Raw genomic sequence first — 24,770 nt, forward strand, 5'->3', positions numbered from 1 at the left:
GTATATACTTAAGTGGGATTAGGTCATGTGGTATTCTATTTAAGTTTTTGAGGAAATGCCAGACTTTTTCCATAGCATCTGCACCATTTTACATTCCCACCAAATGTACATGGGTTTAAATTGTTCCACATCTTTGTCAACACTTATTTTTCATTGTTTTTATTAAAGCTATCCTGGTGGGATGAAGAGTATTTTACTGATTGATTTGCATTTTTCCAGTGACCAGTGATATTGAACCTCTTTTCATGTGCCTGTTGGCCATTTGTTTATCTTCTTTGGAGAATGTCTATTCATGTCTTTTGCCCATTTAAAAATTGAGCTTTTGGGCTGGGGGTATAGTTCATTAGCAGAGTGCTTGCCCAGCATGTGCAAAGTCCTGGCACAATCCCCAGCACCACTAGTAATAATAAATGAAAATTGTCTTTTTGTTAATGAATTGTAGTAGTTCTTCATACATTCTAGATATTAACCCCTAATCAAAGATACAATTTAAAAATTTTTTATATTAGTGATTGAACTCAGGGGTACTCTACCACTGAGCTGCATCCCCAGTTCTTTTTATTTTTTTTTATTTTGAGACAAGGTCTAGCTAAGTTACTGGGGGTCTTGCAAGCTGCTGAGGCTGGCCTTGAACTTGGGATCCTCCTGTCTTCGCCTCTTGAATTGCTGGGATTATAGGCATGCACCACTGTGCCCAGCTATTTTCACTTTCTTGATAATGTCCTTTGATGCACAGAGGTTTTAAATTTTGATGAAGTCCACATTATCTACTTTATATTTTCTTGTTTGTGCTTTTAATGCCAAGTACCACAATCCTTTGCTGTCGCTGGCTCTTTGCGGTACCAAATCCACGGATATTTGACACCACTTGCAGCAACAACTTGCACGGGTCTTATGGGTTGTGGAAACTGAGCTACCTCTATCTTTCTCTTTAGTGCACTGCTTTCTTGCTGGTTTATTTATAGAGGATAGAGGAAATGAGGTTTACTTGCTTTGAGAGGAGAGAGACTTTGCTTGAGAATCTTTGCTTAAGAGAGAGACTGAGAGAAGGACAAGCTTTGCTTAGAGCTTAGAGGAAAAGAGACTTGGTAGGCCTTAAAGTCCGCTGCTTCTTACTGCTGTGCCCTGCATCCCGTGAACTAAGGGTGCGTCCACCCAAGGTGCTTTAGTGATGCGTCTCAGTTCTCCGCCCTGCAATCTGCCCTCCGCCGCCTTCCCTACTAGCTGCAGTGTTCTTCTTTCTGTTTGCCACTTCTGCTTGCTGCTGCTGTGTTTTTTTCTGTCTCGCTCCGCCTGCGCTTATATCATCTCCAGGAGGCGGAGAGCAGGGCCACGCCTCTTACGCAAAGATTAGGCCAGATGCTAGAAGTCCGAGCAGGCACAATTAGGAGTGCTTGAGAACACATGCGCATACATTGTGTGCATGCACGATAAATCACCTGAGTGTGCTTATGTCAATTAACCTCCTCGCTGCCGATGTGATCAGGCGCCCCTCTGGCCCCCAACACTTTGCCAAATCTGAGGTTATAAAGATTCATTCCTAGGTTTTTTAGGTCTTATATTTAGGCCATTAAATGAATTATTGTACATGAAGTGAGGTAAGGTCCACTTCCATTCTTTTTCTGTGTGTGTGTGTGTGTTTGCTGAGGAGCAAACCCTGGGCCTCAAGCATGAACAGGTGCTCTATCACTGAGCTACTTTCCCAGCCCTTTTTTTTTTTTTTTTTTTTTTTTCATTTTTCAGAACCAGGAATTGAACCCAGGGTTGCTTAACCACTGAGAAACATTTCCAGCCCTTTTCATTCTTTATTTTGAGACAGGGTCTCCCTAAGTTGATTAGGTCCTTGTTAAGTTGCCTCGGCTGGCTTTGAACTTGCTATCCTCCTGCCTCAACCACCCTGGTATCTGGGTTACAGGCATGTGCCCCTGTGCCTGGCAATTTGTTTCTTTCTTGAGTCAGGGTTTTGCTCTATTACCTAGGCTGGCCTCAAAATCCTGGATTAAAGCAATCCCCCTGCCTTAGCATTCCAAATAGCTGGGACTGTAGGTATGAACCACTATGCTTAGCCCAACTTCATTCTTTTGCATCTAGTTATCTAGCTAGGTCAACACTCTTTGTTGAAGAGACCATTCTTTTCCCATTAAATAGTCTTGACACCTGCTATGTCTGAATGTCTGTGCCCTCAAAATTCATGTGTTAAGATTCTAATCTGCAAGGTGATGGAATTAGGAGTTAGGTCTTTTGGAAAGTGATTAGATCATGGAAGCAGAACTCTCATTAGAATTACTGGTTGTATTAGTTAAGGTTCTTTAGAAAAATAGAATCAACAGGAAGTATGATTATAAAAAGAGGATTTGTTAGATTGGCTTACATGACCAGAAGCTGGATAGTCCACAATGGCTGTCAGCAGGCTAGAGAACTGGAAGAACCAGTAGCTGCACAGTCCAAGAGGTGGAAGCCCCAGAACAAGAAGGATCAACAGTGCTACCCTAGTCTGAGACCAAGGCTTCTGGAAACTACCCGGAAAGTCACTGGCAGAGTCTGCTTTGGTAGAGTGAAAAAGTGAAGAGTCTGATATCCTCAAATAATTGAAGCAGTAATCAAGAACCTGTTCAAGAAGAGTCGAGCTACATCTGCATCTGCTTCCTTGTCTTCCAGCTTTTATTCCATCTAAGCTTCCATCCTATTTTTCGGTGCTACCCACACTTAGAGAGGACCTCCACTTTAGTCCCTATCCCACATTCCAGTAATTCCTAGACTTGCCTTCATTGACAGAAACCTTTTAATCACTGGCATCTTTTAATCCAATCAAGTTGACAGTTCAAATTAACCATTACACAGCTCTTTTATCCCCACAGTACTGGGATTGAACTCAGAGCCTCACACATGCTAGGCAAGCCCTTTATCCCTGAGCTACATCCTCAGCCTTAAAAAAATTTTTTTTAAATTTTGATAAAGGATGTTGCTAAATTGCCCAGGGTAGCCTTGCACTTATGGTCCTCCTGCTTCAGGCATCACATCCAGCAGAATTGCTGCTCTTAAAAAAGAGACCTGAGAGATCCTTTGCCGCCTTCTACCATGTGAGTTTGTAGCAAAAAGACAGCCATCTAAAAAGTGGGCCCTCGCCAGACACTTAAGTCTGCTAGTAGCTTGATCCTTCTCAGCCTTCCAAACTGACAAATTTCTGTTGCTTATGAGTTCCCCAGTTTATAGTACTTTGTTATATCAGTTCAAACAGATTAAGACAGCACCCTTGTCAAATATCATTGACTGTAGATGTTTGGGTTTATTTATGGACACTCAGTGCTGTTTTATTGGTTGATATGTCAATTCTTATGCCAGTTTTTAAAATTTAACTTTTAATTACAGTATTATGGGTTCATCCTGACAAAATTATACAGGCATGGAATTCCATTTCAGTTCATGATTCCCCACTTTTTTCTCTTGTCCTCCCTCTCCTCCCACATTCTCCTTCCAATATTCTGCTAGACTTCCTTTCACTCATCAATTTATTTATTTTTGATTGGTTCTTTTTACTTATACATAAAGGTGAAATTCTCTGTGGTATTTTTATATATGCACATAATAGCACATAATATGCTATTTTAATCACTCATTCCACATTGCCATCCATTCTGCCTCTTGATCTCCTCCTCCTACACTGCTGATCTTCCTTATATCTTTTTTTTTTTTTTTTTTTTTTAAGAATTTAACCTTTACTTTGTCTATTTTTATGTGGTGCTGAGGATCAAACCCAGGACCTTACCTGTGCTAGACAAGTGCCTTACTACTGAGCTATGACCCCAGCCCCTTCTCTATATCTTTATGCTATCCCATTCTGTCCTCCTCCTTTACTTTAGCTTCTACATGTGAGAAAACATTTGACCTTTGAGTTTTTGAGTCTGGCTTATTTCACTTAGCATGTTGTTCACCATTTCCATTCATTTACCAGCAAATGCCATAATTTCATTCTTCTTTGTGGCTGAGTAGAATTCCATTGTGATTTCTTAAATCTTTTCATCTTTTGACAGGCATCTGGATTGATTCCATGATTTATCTATTATGAATTGTGCTGCCAAAAACATTGAGGTGGATGTATTGCTATAATATGCTGATTTTAGTTATTTTGGGAAAATACCGAGGAATGGGGTAGCTGTTTCATATGATGGTTCCATTCCTAGTTTTTGAGGAATCTCCATACTGCTTTCCAGAGTGATTGTACTAGTCTTCAGTCACACCAACAAGGTACAAGTGTACCTTTCCCCCATATTCCTGCCAGTGTTATTGTTTGTATTCTAGATCATTGCCATTCTAACTAGAGCAAGATGGAATCTTTGTAGTTTTGATTTGCATTTCCCTGATTGCTAGAGATGCTGAACATTTTTCCTATATTTGTTGACCATTTGTGTTTCTTCTTTGGAGTGTCAGTTTAGTTCTTTGCCCATTTATTGATTGTATTTTTTTTTTTGGTGTTAAGTTGTTTGAGTTCTTTATATATTCTGAGTATTAACATATATATTCTGGATATTAATTCCCTGTTAGAGGAGTAGCTGGCAAAAATTTTCCCCCATTCTGTAGGCTCTCTCTGCTCTTAATCATTTCCTTCACTGTACAGAAGCTTTTTAATATGATGGCATCCCACATTGATTTTTAATTCGATAGCATCTCACTTACTGAAGCTTTTTAATTTGATGACATTTCACTTATTGATTCTTGGTATTATTTCTTTGCTTCAGAGGTCTTGTTAAGGAAATCAACACCAGCACCAATATGATGGAGTGTTGACTGTTTTCTTCTAGCAGTTGCAAGATTTCTGATCTAATTCCTAGTCTCTGAACCATTTTGATTTGACTTTCGTGCAAGGTGAAACGTAGGTATCTAGTTTCATTTTTCTAATAACTATCTACTTAGTGAGTTTCGCTTTTCAACTTTATAGTAAGTTTTGAAATCAGGGATCTTGAATTCTCCTACCTTCTTAATATTGTATTTGCTGTTCCTTAAAGTTCCATATGAATTTGAGGATGAATTCTGTCTAGTTCAAAGAATTGTTAGAATTTTGGTAAGATTTACATTGAATCTGTAGGTTTCTTCAAGGAGTATTGCCATTTAGACAATATTAAGTCCCATGATCCGTGAACATGGGATGTTTTCTCATTTATTTAGGTCTTCTTTAGTTTCTTTCAGCAAATTTTATAGTTTTCATTGTACAGATCTTTTGTCTCTGGCTAATTTTATTCTTAGGTATTTTATTCTTTTGGATTCCACTGTAAAAATTGTTAATTTTCTTTTCAGATGTTCATTGCTAATGTATAGAAATACAACTGGTTTTTGTGTGTTGAGCCTGCCCCTTGAAACTTTGCTGAATTTGTTTATTAGCTGTAGTAGTTTATGTGTATTTGTGCATGCCTGCGTGTGTGCATGTGTATTTTTGGGTTTCCTATGTACAAAGTCATATGATCTGTACATAGAGATAGATTTATTTTTTCCTTTTCAATTCTTATTTTATTTCATTTCATTTCATTATTTTAATTTTAATTTTTACTTTGCCTAATTCTCTAGTTAGGACTTGCAGTACAGTGTTGAATACCAGAGGTAGAAGCAGGCATCTTTGTCTTATTCCTGACATTAAAGGGAAGTTTTCAGTATTTTCCTGTTTGTTGTGATATTAGCTATGGTTTAATCATAAATGCCTTATATTGTATTAGGGAATTATCTTATATTATTAACTTACTGAGATATTTTTAATCACCAAAAGATTTTGTCAACTGCATTTTCTGCATTTTTTGAGATGATCACGTAGGATTTTTTGTTGTTGTTCTATTGATGTGATATATTACATTGATTGATTTTTTTTCAAATAACAGTGCCTTCTATTGGTATGCACATTGTAAGTCATGTACTTGTCAAGTTCTTTTTTGCTTTTATTTGTGCATAATAAAAGTTGGGTTCATTTTGACATAATCATAGCTGCATGGAATTTAATTTACTCCATTTCAGTCCCCAGTTCACCTTCCATTTATTTATTTATTTAAATATTTTTAAATTGTTGATGGACTTTATTTTCTTTATATGTGGTGCTGAGACTCAAACCCAGAGCCTCACACATGCTAGGCAAGCACTCTGCCACTGAGTCACAACCATAGCCCTCATTTATTTATTTTTAATTAGTGATTTAAAGATATATAAAGGTGGAATTCACTGTGGATTTTCTTATATTGAACCATTCTTGCATTCCTGGGATAAATCCCATTTGGTCATGATGCATAATCCTTTTAGTGTAGTTTGGATGTGGTTCATTTGTTTGAGACATTATATTGTATTTTCTGTCTAGTTCTATCCATTATTAAACTTGCAGTATTGAGGGCTTGGAGTGAAGCTCATTGGTAGGGTGCTCATCTAACCTGTACAAGTTTGTGGGTTTGGTCCCTACTACTACAAAAAGAGAGAAAAAAATTTGCAGTGCTTCTTTCAAGATCTCCAACTGTTATTGTAGAATTGTCCATTTCACCCTTCAATTCTATCAATATTTGCTTCACGTATTTTGGGGGCTCTGTTGTTTGGTGTGCATATATTTGTCTTCTTTTACGGTCATGCTTATTTTTAAAATTTAATTAGTAATTGTACATAGTTATGGTGTACAGTGTGATAACTTGATATATGAATAGATGTGTAATGATCAAATTAGGTTAGTTAACTTTTCCATTTCTGTAAACATTTTTGTGTGTGGTACTGAGGATTGAATTCAGAGTCTCTTACATATTAGGCATGGACTCTACCACTGAACTGCACCTCCAGCCCTTTGTATTGAATTTTATTTTAATACAGGATCTCCCTATGTTGCCAAGGCTGGCCTCAAATTTGCAGTCTTCCTGCATCAGCCTCTTGAGTAGCTGGGATTACAGTCATGTACCACCACACCAGTTGGATTTTTTTATGAACAGACAATAATCACACATTTATTAGGTACAGTGTGATACTTAAGTGCATACATACAACATGTACAGATCAAATAAGAGTAATAAACATTTCCATCTCCTTGTCATTACTTTGTGTTTGGAGACTTCAACCTCCTCTCTTCTAGTTATTTATAAAATATATGATAGATTATTATGCACTAGCTATAGCCATCCCATTGTACTGTAGAATACTAGAACTTATTACTCCTATCTAACTATGTCACACTTGCTAAATGCTATTTGATCTCCCTTTATGCCCCACTCCCCAACCTCCAGTAACCACTGTTCTACATTTAGATCAACTCTTTTAGCTTCCACACAGGAGAGAAGATGCAGTTTTGTCATTGTTTAGCTTATTTCACTTAACATAATATCTTCTAGTTCCTTCTATTTTGCTATAAGTGATAGGATATCATTATTAATCATTATATCTTATTGAAGATTTGGCCTTTTTCTCAGTATAAAATGTCTTTTTTCTCCTGTAATTATTTTTTTGCTTAAAATCTATTTTGTCAAGTAGTATTATAGTCAGCCTGCTCTTTTTTAGTTATATTTGCATGGAAAAGCTTTTTCCATCTTTCACTTTCAACCTTCATGTGTTTGGAGTCTCAAGTGAGACTCTTATAAGTGGCACATAGAGTTGACCCTCAGTATCCCTGGGTTCCACGTCCCCTGATTCAATTAGCTATAGATTGTGGACTATGTAGTTAGGCCAGCCAGCGGTAGTTGTGTCTCTATGAACATGTGCACAATCTTTTTCTTGTTATCATTCCTTTAATGATGCAGCATGCTAACCACTTACATAGGATTTATATTGTATTTTTTACATGATAGGTAACCTAGAGATGATCTAAAGTATGGAAGGATATGTGTAGGTTATATGCAAGTACAATGCTGTTTTATATGAGGGCCTTGAGCTTCCACGTAGTTGGTATCTGTAGAAGGAGGGGGTGTCTTGGAATCAATCTCTAGTGCACCCTGCAGACAGTTGTTTCAGACAGTTCAGTGGAGGGGCCAGTTCCCATCAGAGTGAGTACACTCTGCCTTTATTCCTGAAGGTGCTTCTTCTAAAATTCTCATGTTTATGAGAGAGAGACAGTTTTCTGTCTTTAAGAAAACAGAATTGTTAAAAGTGTGACGCAGACAAAGTAAATGTTGAACCTACACATGTAAGTTGAAAGTTAATTAGTCAGTTATTTAATTCAACATTTACTTTGTCTGCGTCACACAAAGGATGCCACCCAGCCAAGAACAAGGTCTTTGTGGGTCTTTCCCTATATTTACACGAACTCTGTTGCTTTAATTGCAAATGTGTGAAGGCAAGGGTGCTTCCACTTGAGGAAAATGTATATATTTTTATTTCCTCACTGGAAAGATGTTTTCTGGAAAAGCAAAGTTCATTTTTTTTTATTATAGTAATGGTTTCTAAAAATCAAAGCTTGTATTGCACTTAGGAAATAAAGAGACTGAAAAGAGAAGGAAACTTCTGCTCCAGAAGTATTTTTATCTCTTCACTGTCATTCTTTCTCTTACCACAACCCTGCAAAGACTATGTTATTTAATTCAACATTTACTGAACACCTACTAGGTGCTGGCTCTGCTTTTATGTCAGGGGATTCTGGGGTAAAGCAAACAGACAAAAAAATCCCTGCCTTCATGAAACAAGCATTCTAGTAGGGAAACAATATTAAATAAGTACATAAATATGTTAAATAGCTTAAAGGTGCCAAGAAGAATAAACATAAAAAGTTAGTATGAAATGTTTAGCGATGTTGAGATTTCATTTTGGATTGTCAAGAAAGGCTTCAATGAGAAAGTGACTTTTGAATAAAGAGGTGGCCATGCCAACACAGGAAAGAAGTGTGTCTTTGTACCTGGCAGAGGAAATCCCAATGTGGCAGCAGAAGTGTTTTGGGGTGTTTAGGAACAGCATCTGGAACTTGACAGGATCAGGAGAAGGAGGAAGGGAAGGGAAGGGAAGTAGAAGAGAGTAGATAAGTGAGAACACCAGCAGGAACTCAATCTCTCAGAACTTTGTAGGCCATTGTAAGGCAGGGCTTTTCCTTGGAGAGAAATTGGGGCCGTTGAAGAGTTTTGAGCAGAGGAGTAGACATGATCTGACTGCACGGCTGCTCTTGATGCAGCATGGAAAAGGATATCAAAGTGATGAGGGCAGATACAATGATGCCACTGCAGGGCTAATGCAGAAATCCAGGCAAGGGATGATAAGAGGCAGAGGTGGTGAAAGGGGTTGAACTCTCGGAGCATTTCAAAGGTAGAGGCAGATTTGCCGAGGACTGGGCTTGGGCTGTGAAAGGGAGAGGAAAGCCAAGAATAACCCTGTGTAACTCAAAGAGTAGAACTGAGATGAACTGAGGTGAGGAAGACTGTGGGATGGCCTATTTTAGGAGGAATATGAATAGCAAAGTTTGCCAGGTCAGTTTTGAGAGGAAACACGGGATGTCAAGCAGGCAACTGGATAATTGGAAACAGCGTAAGGCAAGGTGCAGGCTGGATGTACAGATATAGAAGACATCAGCATGAAGTTGGATCCTAACCCTGGGCTGAGTTAGGTCACTTAAGGAGTGTTACTGAAACAAGTCCCCAAGCTGAGCCCTGTGAGGACTGGGCAGAGGAGGAAGAAGCAGTCAAAAAGACTGACAAGGAACAACTGGAAAGGTAGGAGGAATAGCAGCCAGCATGATGCTCTGAAAGCCCACAAGAAGGTTGTTCAAGGATGTAAGAGTACCTCTTAGTATTCTTGCATTACACATAACATTTCTCCCATTTGTTTCCTGACTAGTGGTGAGCCTTCCCCTTAAGCTGGAAAAATGGCAGTGTTCAAGAAATTAAAACTTCTTCTCTGGAAGAATTTCATCTTAAAGGTGGGTATAGTTATTCATGGTGGGATGTCAGTCCTTGGGAGTGACTGAATGTTTATGTTAATTGGTTACTAATAATGGGTTAAAGAAACATGAAGAACTTTGGTTGTAAAGGGGCACTATTCTGCAGACGAGTCATGTTTCCATAGGAATTCTGTAAACCCTCATTATTAAAGATGACATTACTGTCACTGATTTCCAGCCAGTGGTGTTGTAGAAAAGGTAGATAGAGATGTTACTATTAAACTATCATTCTGTATTCTCTCCTCGCCCCGTTTGTTGTACAGGGAGACTAGAAGAAACGAAAATATTTTTTTTTTTTCTTTTTTGAGTACCAGGTATTGAACCCAGGGACCACATCCACAGTCCTTTTTTATGTTTTACTTAGAGACAGGGTCTCGCTGAGTTTCTTAGGGCCTTCCTAATTTACAGAGGCTGACTTTGAAGTCGAGATTCTCCTGCCTCCGCCTCCTGAGACACTGGAATTACAGCATGAAAGGATTTTCAATGGAAGAACATTATCCTTAATAGAGACTTACCCAGTGATTTTGAGTTAACCCGTAACTTTTGTTTTCATTTTAGAAGCGGAGGACTCTGGTAACAGTGCTTGAAGTCTTGATGCCATTACTATTTTCTGCAGTTGTTTTGTATCTTCGTTTTAATAGCGTGCCAAAAAAAAGAGCTTCTACTAATTACAGTGCAATTGATATCAGTTCACTGCCAGACTTCTTCGATCAGTTTCCTGTGAAAAATAAATTTCAACTAGTTTATATCCCTTCCAAAAGTGAGACTTTGAAGGCTCTCACTGAATTGGTGGAAGATACCTTTGACGTTGAGTTTGAAGGTTAGACATAAGGTGGGGTAAGGATAGGGAGGGTATTTTTACATAGTGTGGAACAGTTTTCTGAGCGTTCTGCTTACAGAAGAATTCTAAATCCGAGGTCTCCGAATCCTAAAGAGCATACACAGGTGGTAGTTGGAGGAAAACTGTTAATGATACATTTTTATTATTTCAGAAAACACACTGGAGACAGATAATTATATCATGAGGCTTCAAGGGTAATCAAAGTGTTAAATGTTAAGTATTTTTAACTATCATGACCCTATTATTTTGCTCTAGCCCTTCCTGGGAGCTACTCTCTATTACCTTCAGGTTTCAGGTGAAACAATGCTTAGGAAGGTAGATGAGCAGGTTTTTGGTTTCTCACCTCTGCCTTATTCCCCTTCACAGAATTCTGTTGGTCATTTTCTTAGCATTTACATGAATGTTTAATTCCATACTCACTTGCTTTCTGTGTATTACCTTCCTTTGCCACTAGACTCCACCCCTGCAAGGATGAAGAACCCTGTCTGTTTTGTTCACCACCATACCTATTACAGTGCCTAGTAACCATAGTAGGTGCCCAGTAAATATTGATTAACAAATTAATGCAGTTAGTATATACAATTTTTCCAAATGTGAACCACAGTATAATTTTTTTCAAAATTACTGTTGATAGTAGAATATTTTTTATGATAGCATATATATATATATAATATTTATTTATTTATTTTTTGCAGTGCTGGGTGTAAATATTCTAATAATACATAGGATATAAAGTGAAAAGGAAGATTGCTCCTCTCAGCTCTAGGGCCACTCAAGGGGAACATTCTTTTAAAGACCCTCATTGTTAAAATGTGTGGAACCACTGTTTAGAAAGTTGTGCTTTGTGTGCCTAGTATGCGAAAATACTATTCTAATTTAGTTCCCTTACAAAGATGAGATTAGGAGATTTTGAAGACAGAGAAATCTTCTCTTGGGAGGTGTACTAGTAAGACACAGTGGGAAGGTAAGAGGTTTCAGGAGTAAGGGGCTATTCAGTTAAGGGAGCAGCAAGCAGTGAGGAAGCAAGTAGTGAAATATTGGAGATCCCAAAGTTAGCAAACCAGCTGGAATACATGGAGAGAGACTGGCTTGAGCTGAGGTTTAAGAAGTTAGTAGGAACCACTAATTCTAAGTCTTGTAGGCTGTGTTGTACTTGCAAAAGGCAGCCATCCAAGGGGTTTTAAGGTAACTTTGTTTTAGAAGATATTTAAATTTAAAAATTTTAATTTTGAAAATTATGTGATGTAATTTGATTTAAAAGATCTGATAGCTTGAACTGGGGAGATGGAGATACAGAGTTGAATTCAAGATACATTTTGGAGTTAGAAGTAATTAGTCAGAAGCCCTCCTACCTCTTTTGGACCTTTCTCAGTGAATACCTTCTCCCTCCAGAGAAGTGTTTCCATCTGTGTGGATTTCCCCCTGACTTTGAAATAAGCCTGTCACCTCCACTTCAGAAGGAAACATTTCCTGTTTTCTCTCCCCTTTAAGATCCTTCTTCAGGCAATTTATTTTTCCTCTGATGAATGTCTTGGAAATTATTTCTATTTTATTACTTCCCACTCACTTAGTAACCTATTATAATCTGTGTTTTGCCCTCAGTACTAGGCTGGTATCTGCTAAGAAAATGTCATCAGGGTCTTGCTAATTGCTAAATCTGGGACTTCCTTTCCAGTCTCCATTCTCTGTCTGGCTATGCAACAGGGTCTGTCCAAATACTTCTTTTTTGCAGTCCTCTTCTTTGCATCCTGGGATGGTGTGTCTTGTGTTTCTGCTTCCCTGTTCTACTCACTTTGTGTCCCCTGAACAACTGTCTTCCTTTCTCACTGCTCTCCTTATCACAGATGTGGTACATGAAATGGTATGATGTTAATTATAGAGTTATGTTCCCAATCCCAAGTCCCACTTCCCAGAATTTTTTTATGAATTGGGATTTATTTTTATGGCTTTTAAAAAAAATCTTCAGTACCTTGAAACTTACAGTAAATACAGAAACTCCTTGTACTGGAAATTTCATACAATACAAAAGACAAAGTTTGGATAAAAATAAATTTTTTTTATTCCATCTCCTAAGAAAATCCTTCACACTAATGACAGATAACAGTCTGATGATCCTTTCCAATGTGTGGTGGACCTCAGCTTTGGTTTTCCTCCTACAGCCTGTTTCTCTCTGAGGATCTGAACCCTCTCCCACTCTCAACCTGTTTTTCATTGCTATAGACTGCACTCTGGGCTTGGGATAGATCATGTAACCAATCTGCACTTTGCAGTCCCTTGCATGGTTGATCTGTCAAGGAGGCATGTTTAGTGAGAGTCAAGGAAACATGAGATTTTTCCTGGAAATGTCTGAGAAAGAGGTTGTTGCCATTCTATCTGGTAATATGGTGGACTAGCTCATTTGGCTCAGCCCTCCAGTTGAAAAGTAAGTGCTGGATAAAAACTAGAAATATGTTCTTGAAAGCATTAAAGAACTAAAGTCAGGAACTAGCTAGACAAAAAAATCTAGGGTAAAAGTATTTTATCTTTTGATCTAAGGAATGATTACTTGAGTGTTAATTTTATAACTGTTTATTATTAAACTGAGTACTTGTGTTTTGGATACCTTCATATGTATCTGATAATTTTCACAATTTAATTGTGTATATGTGTATGTGTGCGTTTAAAAAGAAACTTAAGCCAGGTGTGGTGGCACACACTCGTAGTCCTAGCTACTGGAAGGCTGAGGTGGGGGAATCACTTGAGTTCATGAGTTCAAAGTCTGCCTGGGCAATAGAGCAAAAATAAATAAATAAATAAATGACCTAAATAAGGCTATGGAAACAGAAGAACATCTGTGCCTATCTATCTGTCCATATTTGAAATAAATAAATAAATTTGAATAAATTTACTCCTTATATAATATCTTGGTGGACACCCTTCTTACCCTTTTTCTGACCATGTAAATACATAAAAATAGGATCTTATTGTATGAACAGTTTTATCGTCTGCCTTTTTTTAACCATGTTGTGAATGTATTTCCAACTTGTTAGATAATTTCCTACATAAAAATATCTATATGAAAGAAAGAACCCAAAGAGATCAGTGGAGGCCCTAAATTGCTTTTGATGAAACATGCATCATACTAGGGAAAATTGAACTAGTTTTCATCGCCTTGTAAGGCGCAGAGGAAAGAAGAAAAAGTTAAAGCTCATTTAAGGTGGAGTGTCAAATAGGAGACTATCTCCCCATAAAGCTAGGACCCAAAAGACCTACATCTCTAATGTAAAGTAGAAGTAAACATGTTCCAATCCTACCCCTGAGGATCAGCAGGAAAGTTGCCTTGGAACTCAGCAAGGACAGTTGCCTTGGAACTCAGCAAGGACAGCCCAATCCTGAGACTTGTAGCTCAGATTCAAAGAGCTACAAAAGGCAGTTGGAGGAGAAAAAAATAGGGGGAAAAAAAGGAATGAAAGTGTAAAAAAAGAAAAAAAAAAAACCCTCACATTGTGAAGTGGGACTCAAGACAGAGAAGCAATTTAAGTTTTCTTCTTATTCTGTATCTCAAAGAAGACATCCCCCCACCCCGACCCCTAGTCCCACAAATGTTTTAAGGTCAGTGAGCAAATGCACCAGGAAATGACATAAAGGGTAACAGAGAGCACAAATAGAACTAGAAGATTTCAGCTAATAGAATTATTAGGCTCAAATTATAAAATCACTATTTTACTTGGTTCAAAAACTAAACATATTTGTAGGTAGTATGTCACTACAGTCACCTAGCAGATTGAACTGGGGATGGAGCAAACATTTCTAGAAAAGAAAAATTAAATAACATGTAAAACTCAGGTTATAAACAAGACTTGAAAGGATGAAATGGAACTTAAAGTTCCTACAAGAATTAAAAATCATTCTTTTAACAAACAAACCATCAGGCTTGACCCAGGTCTCTAGTTACTTACAGGACTTAATTCTCTCTCTCCCTTCCTTAGCATGAGGTCTCAGGACACTTGCTAGCATTTCCTGGGATTGCAAAATTCCCAGTTCTAGTTCTGACCTGATTAATCAAATTCATGTCTCTTGTATTCCTCACCTTTTTATTTCTTTGTTTCTGTTTGCAAAGTGAGTGAGTGAATGGAGAAGTATACTGACATCTTACATCTACTTGGGTAGAGAAGGGGAGTAGGTAGCATTTGCCTGCACACTCAGCTGCTCACTAATTGGATTTTTCTTTCTATAGTTCTAGGCTTTCCTTCAGAATCTTCATTTGAAAGTTACATAATTAATGATCCCAAAGCTTTCTACATATTGGTAGGAATTGTTTTTGATCATAACTTCAATGACAGCAAGGAACCTTTGCCACTTGCGGTAAGAAAATCTTTTCTGTAACAAACTTCTTTTGTGACTCTACCTGGAACCTGGGTTAATCAAGCTTATTTGTTCCTCTGCTTTTCTCTATGGTAGCTTTGCCATCATATTTCCAGAGTTGATGAGAGAATGCTTCTGTGTTTCACATTTTACCATCTGGTCTTTGAGATCTCTTTTGGTTTTTAGATTCTTTAAAAGAGAGAGTTTATTCTTTTTAAAATTTTTTTTTAGTTGTAGGTAGACACAATACCTTCATTTTATGTATTTTTATGTGGTGCTGAGGATGGAACCCAGCGCCTCACACGTGCTAGGCAAGCACTTTGACACGGAGCCAAGAGAGAGTTTATTCTGAGCAAACTTCTGTCCTTACAATGCTGGATGACGTGTTCAACTACTTAATTATAGAAGTGGGCTCCAACGCTAGGCTACATAAAACTCAATCCCAGCTCTGTACCTTGTTAGTGGTGCAACCTCGGGAACTCAGCATCCTTACTGGTCTAGTGGGGTTATAATTAGTGCCTTACATACAGGGTTGTTGTGAGAATGAAATAGGTTTATGCCTGTAAAGCACTTAGAAAGGACCCTGAAACAGGAGTCTTCCAGGAAGATTAGTTATTTTGTCATTATTACTAATCTCACTTCAGATATGGTAGGTGTCTGTGTGTGTTTAAGGAAAAAACTGTGCATTAAACATTTGAATCTTTAATGTTTTAGAATGGGAAAATTACTCATGCATCGCTTTTGTGCTATATGATCTATCTAATGATTAAAATAACTAGGAATACTTATTAATGCCATGCACATTGGAGACACCATTTCATATAAACCTACATCAGTTTATAAGATAGGGGCTGATAATAGCATCCCCATTTTACTGATGAGGAAACTGAAGCATAAAGAAACTTGCCCAGGGTAGCCTGTTTCTTCTTTAGGGGATTTTGAGCTTAGGTCCGGAGGACTGGCTCCAGAGTGTTCAGTACCCTATTATCTTTTCCCCAGGACAGTCCCAGGAATAATTTGTGTAGAAAGCAGGAAAGACCTGCTTGAGGGAAAGCTGTGTGGTTGGTCCCAGGAGTGACATCGTGGGCCTTTCCTCCAATCACAGCCACTGTCAAGTCCAGCTTTGCTTTGTTTTGCCATTGCTGAATTTCAAGATGTTGTGACCAAATTTGTTTTCTCTTTATACTTTGTAGGTTAAGTATAACTTGCGCTTCAGTTATATTCAGAGGAACTTTGCATCATTGAAGCATATGTTTTTTAAAGAGGACTTAGAAGGCTGGTGTACATCCTTTCTTTATCCTCCTAACCTAAGCCAAGAACCCCGGGAATTTGCATTTACTGATGGTGGAATCCCTGGTGAGGAAACCCAGAAGCTTGTGTGAGCTACCATGAGTACAGCCACTCTTGCCCTATGGCACATATTTGTGATGCTATTTTTGTTGTTGTTTTGCTGCCTGAATGCTTATTAATTGGCTTTACACTTAGGAAGTAGTGGAAGGAGTTTGCATTTGAAAATGTGGCATTCAGTAACTTGTTACATATAAGTTAAAACATATACATATAACATGCTTACATGTAAGCTATGCATGTAATTATATTGTTTGAAGGAAGATGGAAGCATTTTACATGGACAAGGAGTATGAGTCCCTTTCCTAGGTTTCTGTATATATCAACTTTTCTGTTTAAAAAAAATGTTTGCTATTGCTCTGTGCAGACTACCATTTAGGTGGCCTAAAAAAGATGTTAAAGCTCCCAGAGCATTGTATGGGAATTTATCCTTTTTTTTTAATAATTTTTTAGTTGTAGATGGACACAGTACCTTGATTTTTTATTTATGTGCTGCTGAAGATAGAACCCAGTGCTTCACACATGCCAGGCAAGCTCTCTACCACTGAACCAACTCAAGCCCCATGGGAATTTATCTTGATGCAATGGTAGCTCCAGAGGCTACTGCCAGGAAATTGATCCCCAAGGTTGGAGAACCCAATATTCCCATATCCTCTGTGTCACATTAGCCTTCCTGCAGTGGTGTGATGAGGGACCAGAACTCAGTCTAAGTGAGGGAACTTAGCAGACACAACCACTTACTTGAGGCACTGGGGCAGAGCCTCCTGGTCCCTGCAGCTTCTGAGTAGCCTGCTGAACACCTGCAGGTTTTGTCTGTGTGTCTTGGGCAGAAGACGTCAGGGACAGAGTGGGACCACTGGTGTTACCAGTGGGTAGTCAGTGTAGGGGTGACATATCCATCATCATGGGGAAGAAGTGATCTGACCTTTACAAACATAAGCTTTCCTTTTCACCTGTAAGTGCCACTCCTGCTCGCTCTCTTTCTTTTCTTTCTTTCTTCTTTCTCTCTCTCTCTCTCCCTTTCCCTCCCTCCCTTCTCCTCCCCCTTCTTTCCTTCCTTCCCTCCTTCCCTCCCTCTCCTCTTCCTCCTCTTCCTTCTTTTTCTTCTTTTTTTTTTTTTTTTTTTTTTTTTTTGTGTTGGGGATCAAACCCTGGGCCTTACAAGTGCTAGCCAAGTGTACCACTGAGTTACACCCCCAGGATGTTCTTTTTTAATGCATATCCTGTTCAACATACGTTCCATTTATCCATGTCGAATGTGCCTCTTTCCACTAAATATGTCCTTTGTGTTTAATCTTTTCCATTCAGTTTAATAAAGGAGGAACAGAACACAACTTTTCTTTACTGTTGCAAGGCTTCATGCCTGCCTGTGCAGCTCTAAATATTCTGTTCCTGCTTTGGAGGCTACTTCCCAGCTCTGTCTCCAGAATCTCTGAACTGTGCCTAGCCTCTGCATTGATTGATACTTCATTTTTATTTTATTCACTCTGACTGATATTTTAGATCTTTCCTTAATTCTTTTTCTGCCCTCCTGCCCTATCCCAACTACTGGTGCAAGAACACCAGTTTCCTCTTCTAGGCCACATGATCTTGACTGACCATGCTCATATCCATTCCCAGGAACCTTAGCCTGGGAAAGCCACCCCCTATTCCCGTCTTGCTCAGGTAAGCTAACAGAACATTGAAACCAAAGGGTCTGTGTTTGTTTCCAGGAGCTCCTATTTGTCCCAAGGGATGGTGCGTGGTTCTAAATCTGGGCCATGATCCCTGGGTGCTTTAGTCCTCTCTCTGTGGGAATTCATGCTGACCTTTTACTCTGGCAACCCCTGCTCTCTGCTGTGGAAAGGGGTCTAACTGTCTGACAGAACAGATGCTCTTACTTGATACCTAATTTGTCTGAGCCTACCTGCACCATTGCAGCCCCCAGCTCTCCTTTCTGTAACCCCAGGCTTCTGGACAAGTAGCTGAACAATCACGGAGGTCTCTTCAGCCTCTGTCCTTCACAGTAAACATCAAATTCCTGTTAGAGTCCAGGATCCAGTTCTTTTGTGAATGACTCATGGTCTCTAATTCACTTTAGATTTTTTTGGTTTCCCTCTTTCTGTGAGATTCAGGACGAACACCTTTTAGGAAAATAACTGTTCTTAAAACAATTAGTTGATGGGAGGAGGAGGGGGCAAAAAAATTAGTTGATAATCTGCACCTCATTTTACAATGACCACATAATTGGCTTGAAGTCTTGGACTTGCATGCCCACCATGTGAGAACCCAAATCTAAGTACTTAACAGTTTCATGTGATTCTAGAAAAGATTCAGCAGTTCTGTAGTGAAAATATTTCTACATATAACCAAGAATGCAAAGCTATTTCCCGACTATATTACTGGTGATTTGCCCCTCCCTTTTCCATCCTGACAGATCTAGGTCTGCCTATGTCTAGAAAAGTCACTTCCACTACAGGGCTAACATACCCCCCTTGGCTCTGCCCATATGGAAGGCTGGTCATTACTTCTTGGAGATTTATCTTTCAACCTGTTTTTCCTGAAAGATGACCCTGGTACACTACACTAGGTTGAAATGAGGGTTTCTTGTGGTAAGGACAGTTTTTGAGGCTTGGCAGCAAAATTCAGAAACTTAATCCTTGGACTAGGCAGTTAGTAGTGACAACTAAGAAACAGGTCACAATAGGTCAGACAGGCTGTCTTTTAAATGCTTTAACTATTCTGCTGGATGATCGAAACTGCAGAACAAGAACCCCATTTCCCAGACCTTGAGGACAAAGGGAGAAGATGTGCCCCCGACCCGGGAGGCTCTTATGGGTGACATTCCTTGTTTTGTCAACTCAGGATTCCTGTATTCCGTTCTAATCAGACAGGCCATCATCTCAGTCTAGGGGCTCCGTGGTAGCCCCTCTCTTTACTCTGAATGGTAGCATGAAGGCTAGAGGAATGCTTTCTGCCATCGTCTGTCTCTGCATGGCTAGCCATGATCCGTCTGAATCGTCACTTGTTTCACATCTTCAGTCTTTCTTAATGTCTTATGCTTGGTATCTCATTTTCTTGTAGGATACTACAAAGAAGGCTTCCTGGGCATACAGCATGCTGTGGACAAAGCCATCATGCAGCACCATGCTCACAACGCATCAACTGACATGTTTGAGAGGCTCAGTGTGCTCTTGCAGAGGTTCCCGCATGGACCCCATATTCAGGACGGGTTCTTCCTGGTCCTTCAGAATGAGTTTCCACTCTTCCTCATGCTCAGCTTTATCTGCATTCAGCTCATCATCATCAACACTGTCTTACTGGAGAAAGAGAGAAAACTGAAGGTAACACCATTTGCATCAGATGGGTGGCTGCCCTGGGCCTGGGATGTGCGGAGCTGATTGTGAAAACTGGTCAGAAAAGGAATGAGGCCCAAGCAGTTAAGAAGTTGCTTAGGTGTCAAAGTGAACTCCCAGGTGAATTGAAACTATGTTCATATTTTTTAACCTACTTGCAGTTTAGAGAGTGCCATTCGTTGTTATTTCAGGAATCCTTGCTTTTAGCCTGGGAATGTCCAGCCTTGTATATCCTGGTTGGCTAGCATACTGCCTCCCATGAGGAAGATGTTCAGAGGATGCTTGTTTAAAGGAATGGTCATCCACAATTAACTCCTTCTCATTTCAAGGCAGAGTGGATGGAAGCATCCTCCAAGGAAGACATCAATTAAGACAGGGTTGGTCTTGAGTTTCTCATGAAATACCCAGTGTTTCTTGCTTCCTACACTTTTCTGTTTGCCTGTTCCCCATTGTTTGCTCTACTCTTTATTCTCATCTTGCTTTCTGCTCTTTTTATTTTATTTATTTATTTATTTATTTATTTATTTATTTATTTTTGGTACTTGGGATTGAACCAGTCCTTTTTCCAAGACAGAGTTTTGCTAAATTGTTTAGGCTGGACTTGAACTTGGGATCCTCCTACTTTATTTTCCCAAGTTATTGGGATTCCAGGTGTGTGTCACCATGCCTGGCTTCTGCTCTTTTTTTAAAAAAAACTTCTTACTCTTAAATTTGCTGCTTCTACTTATTCTTACAACTCTGTACTAAAAAAAGACTGCCAGGGGGTTGGGGTTGTAGCTCAATGGTAGCCTAGCACTTGTGGGGCACTGGGTTTGATCATTAGCACCATATGAAAATAAATAAATAAAATAAAGGTATGTGTCCGTCTACAGCTAAAAAAGATTGCCAGTGTCTCCCTGAGCATTCTTTGGCCTCACTGATGACATTATAGCTGGAAAATTGCCTTCTCTGGCCTGCTTTATCTTGGGTAGTCAGTTGAAGGAGCAAAGACCAACTGAAGTGCCTTTTGGGGCTGCTAGTGGCAGTACATGGGCTCCACTCTAGGGTAGCAGGAAGGCAAGCCGCCTTTTCTGCCGCCATGGGTGGTAGTGAGAAAGTGAGCTAGCAGGCAGGCTCTCCACCCAGCTTTGCACCTGCTAAAAGTCCCCTGGGGAACTAGGAGCGCCCAGTGTGTGGACAGCATCCCCTTTTAGTTTCCAGATATGAGATGGAGTTTGACCTTCCCAATTTGTTCACTTACTTCAGCAACAAACTTGTGGAGTGCTGGTAAACATCAAATGTTTGCACTTCAGTCATTGAATTGGTCGTGTGTTTTCTCTTTTACGTTTGAGTCAGTTCTTTAGATGAATGAAGGTTAAATAATGCTTTTGAAAAACAAAAAGAATCACCAGCAGAATTTAAAAATTAGGACATATAGGAAGGCCATAGAAGCTACTCACAGAGGGCATTCAATAAATGAACTATTCAACAGTATACTTACCATTACTAAAGGGGAATAATTTTAATACAAGGCCTACTCTACCACATCCAAGCCAGATTAATACCACTTCACTCACTGGTTTCTACTCTTCTTTCCAGCTCACATGGTCTGCCATCAGCCTCCACTAACCTCCCCTTTCCAGTACAAGCTCCTGACACCTAATTTCAGTCTGCTCAGGTCTTTATAACAGACTGATGAGTCAGACCAGATAGGACTGAGCACTGGTCTGTGTAATGTCTAGGTCTTGTGCTTTTTTCTAGGAGTATATGTATATGATGGGATTGAACAGCTGGCTGCACTGGGTTGCTTGGTTCATCATGTTCTTCATTTCTGTCTTCATTGCTGTTTCTGTCATGACCATTCTCTTCTGCACAAAGGTACCTGTCTTGTTCTTTAGGACGTGCTAATCTGTGAATGGGTGGGAGAGAAATGTGGTGTGGTGGGTTATTGACTACTTGAAAAACCTCACAAACCTCACATTGATACATGGTGGTGTTCACTGAAACTTTGGGGAATTAAGCAGTTGGAGTCTTTAGGACTGGGAAGAACTTTGCCCTCCTTTGAGTTCCTTGGTCTTCAAGCAGTGTAACATGGGTGTGGCTAATTTCATTAGTAAAGTAGAATGCCCAAAAATGTACTTTGTTAAACTTTAAAATAATACAAATTTCATACTTCACAAATAATTGATAATAGTTATTGTAAATGATAAAAACTTTGTTTTACATCCATTTTTTTTTACATTATGGATTTTTTCCCTCTTACACAGTCAATGAAATTTTGCCAATTTGCATTTAATGATTGAATGAATTATAACCCACTATTTGGATGTATGAAAATTTACCTCCTAAGTTGCTAAAATTATGTCAGTATGGGCAAAGGAAGGCAAGAAAACCCAAAATATTTAGCAAAATATAGGAAACAATGAAAATAGCCCGAAAAACATGAAAAAGGTATTATACCAAATAGGATATAAGGTATCAAAAGAAATACCAAACTTATCTGTTATAATGATAATAACAAATGGGTTAAGTTTATTAAAAGAAACAAACATCCACATTGGATTAAAAATTAAATCCAACCGGGTGCACTGGCACATACCTGTAATTCCAGCGACCCAGGAGGATCCCAAGTTTGAGGCCAGCCTCAGCAGTTGAGTCCTTCAGCAACTTAGCAAGACCTTGTCTCAAACTAAAAGAAAAAAGACTGAGGGTGTAGCTCAGTGGTAAAGCACCTCTGGGTTCAATCCCTAGTGCTAAAAAACAAATTTAAATCCAACCCTATGCCTTCCAAGAAAAGATACACGTACACAGCATAATTTGTAAATCATAGAGGATGCTGACCAAATATCAGTCTTGAAAATCTAGTATAACCCAGGTGTGATGGCACATACCTGTAATCTCAGCAATTTGGGAGGTTGAGGCCAGAGGTTGGCAAGTTCCAGGCCAGCCTTGGCAACTTAGCAAGACTCTGTCTCAAAACAAAAAATAAAAAGCTGTCAGAATGTAGCTCAGTGGTCGAGCACCCCTGAGTTTGATCTCCAGGGCCACACACACAAAACTATGTGTATTGTTTACTTTAAGATAATCTTGAATTTTAAAAATATTTTGTGCAGTGTTTTATGAGGCACTTTATGTTTCCACCATGTTCTTTCCCTGTACAGACTGTATGTCTGTGGATTATTTTGTAGGTGGAAAATGTGGCTGTGTTCAAGAATAGTGATCCTAGTCTGATATTTGTTTTTCTCATGTGTTTTGCAATTGCTACAATTTTCTTTGCATTCATGATCAGCACATTCTTCCAAAGAGGTGAGTTCTGATACAATTTTCTGTCAGAGGGTGTTTGACTTCTTTTTCTGGAAGCAGTGTTATTTCCATTACCTACAGCATTTCGTATTATTCCTCCAGAGCCATGTTTTCAGTTTTATGGCTATCTTCGCCGTGGAAAAATTCTAGTCTTCATTAAAGCCTGTTGAAACACTTTAATATATGTATGGTGTATTGCATCATTGAATATTTAAATTCAAATGAAGGCAAATATAATTCCTAATTTAGAAGACAGTAAGACATCCAGGATGGATAATGTTTCAGGTCTTGATTGTGAGGTAGGCACACAAGAGTAGGGTGGCTTCTAGGACACCACAGTAAGAGAGAACTTCCTGAGGGTGGGGGGACATTGCCTTTAAGACTATTGGTACAAGAATTGAACCATATGAGATAAAAATAATAGGAAGTGAAGCTAATGTCTGAGTACAGGAGAACTGAATTGTGGGTCAACCTAGAGAGGTATAGGTAAAAACATTAATGGAGAATGAATTTAGCAGTTGGAGACCCAAAACAGATAAACTTCATGAGAACTAGGGGGGGGAAATCAATGTGTGATATAATTGAAGCCAGCAACTTATTTACATTTGTGAATATTTTCATCAAATAGCATGTTAATGTCAGTCCTGGCAAATATTGACTGCCAAGATGGAGAGGGCTTCTTTAAAAATTGAATGGGCCTGAACACTATCTCCTGATTCAAACTCTGTATCCCACCTTCCATACCATAGCTTTGGGAGAAGTACCACAGGAGTGCTGGTCAAGTAAGAGGGTTGTGTGGGGAGCTTGGGGCATGCACTTCAAAGTATGTCTGCAAACTGAGGCTTAAGGGATTTGCTAAAGGTTAAAAAGTTGAACTTGAGTTCAAATACAAAAGTATACACACGTTTAGAAATAAAGATGAAGACCAGTGAGGTCAGAGGCATAATAAATCAAGATTGAAGTGGGAAGCAAATAGCAAGGTGCAAAAGTAAATGCAATTCAACACTGACAGGTGATTTTCTAGGTCCTGATGATTCACTGGGGAAGGGAGAGTCTTTTTAACAAATGATGCTAGAATAACTGGATACCTACATTCCAAAGAATGGACATGGGCTTCTACATCACAATCATACACAAAAATTAAAGTGATTATGAATCTATAGGTAAGCACTAAAACTATAAAATTTTTAAGAGAAAATATAGGAGCCAGGCACTTTGGCACATACCTGTAATCCCAGTAACTTTGGGAGGCTGAGGCAGAAAGATTGCAAGTTTGAAGCCAGCCTTTGCAGTATAGACAGACCCTGTCTCAAAATATAAATAAGTTTTTTTTTTTTTTTTTTTTTTTTTTTTTAAAGGGTTGGGATGTAGCTCAGTGGTAGAGTTTCCCTGGGTTCAGTCTGTAATATGGGAAAAAAAAAGCAATATACAGGAGAAAAGTTTCATCATTGTGGGTTAGACAATGATTTCTAAAAAGCACAGCTGATAAGAGAGATGAATGATAAATTGAACTTCATCAAAATTAAAAGTTATTGTAGGGCTGGGGCTGTAGTTCATTGACAGAGTGCTTGCCTAGCCTGTGTGAGGCACTGGGTTTGATCCTTAGCACCACATAAAAATAATATATAAAATAAAGGCATTCTGTTCATCCACAAGCACAAAAATTTTTTTTTAAAAAGTTACTGTACTTCACAATTACCATCAAGAAAGTGAAAAGAAAGTCCATAGAATGGGAGAAACCATTTGCAAATAATGTAGA

The 24,770-nt window shown here is 38.9% G+C and overlaps 1 protein-coding gene across 2 annotated transcripts in view; it reads left to right on the forward strand.

The window, feature by feature from the left end:
- LOC306649378 (ATP-binding cassette sub-family A member 17-like) overlaps positions 1-24,770 on the forward strand; it is a 138,853-nt gene that overhangs the window by 14,535 nt on the left and 99,548 nt on the right. Inside the window, exons 2-8 of one of the 2 annotated variants that reach the window (XM_079120289.1) lie at positions 9,760-9,841; positions 10,421-10,682; positions 14,920-15,047; positions 16,241-16,403; positions 19,458-19,717; positions 21,470-21,586; positions 22,897-23,014. In XM_079120289.1, the coding sequence (XP_078976415.1) occupies positions 9,788-9,841; positions 10,421-10,682; positions 14,920-15,047; positions 16,241-16,403; positions 19,458-19,717; positions 21,470-21,586; positions 22,897-23,014 (1,102 nt within the window). In that variant the 5' untranslated portion in view covers positions 9,760-9,787. The remainder of the gene's footprint in view (positions 1-9,759; positions 9,842-10,420; positions 10,683-14,919; positions 15,048-16,240; positions 16,404-19,457; positions 19,718-21,469; positions 21,587-22,896; positions 23,015-24,770) is intronic. The other variant, XM_079120290.1, reaches the window with a different exon arrangement.

This window comes from Sciurus vulgaris, assembly GCF_902686455.1.
Source record: "Sciurus vulgaris genome assembly, chromosome: 18".
In the NCBI taxonomy this organism is placed as follows: Eukaryota; Metazoa; Chordata; class Mammalia; order Rodentia; family Sciuridae; genus Sciurus; species Sciurus vulgaris.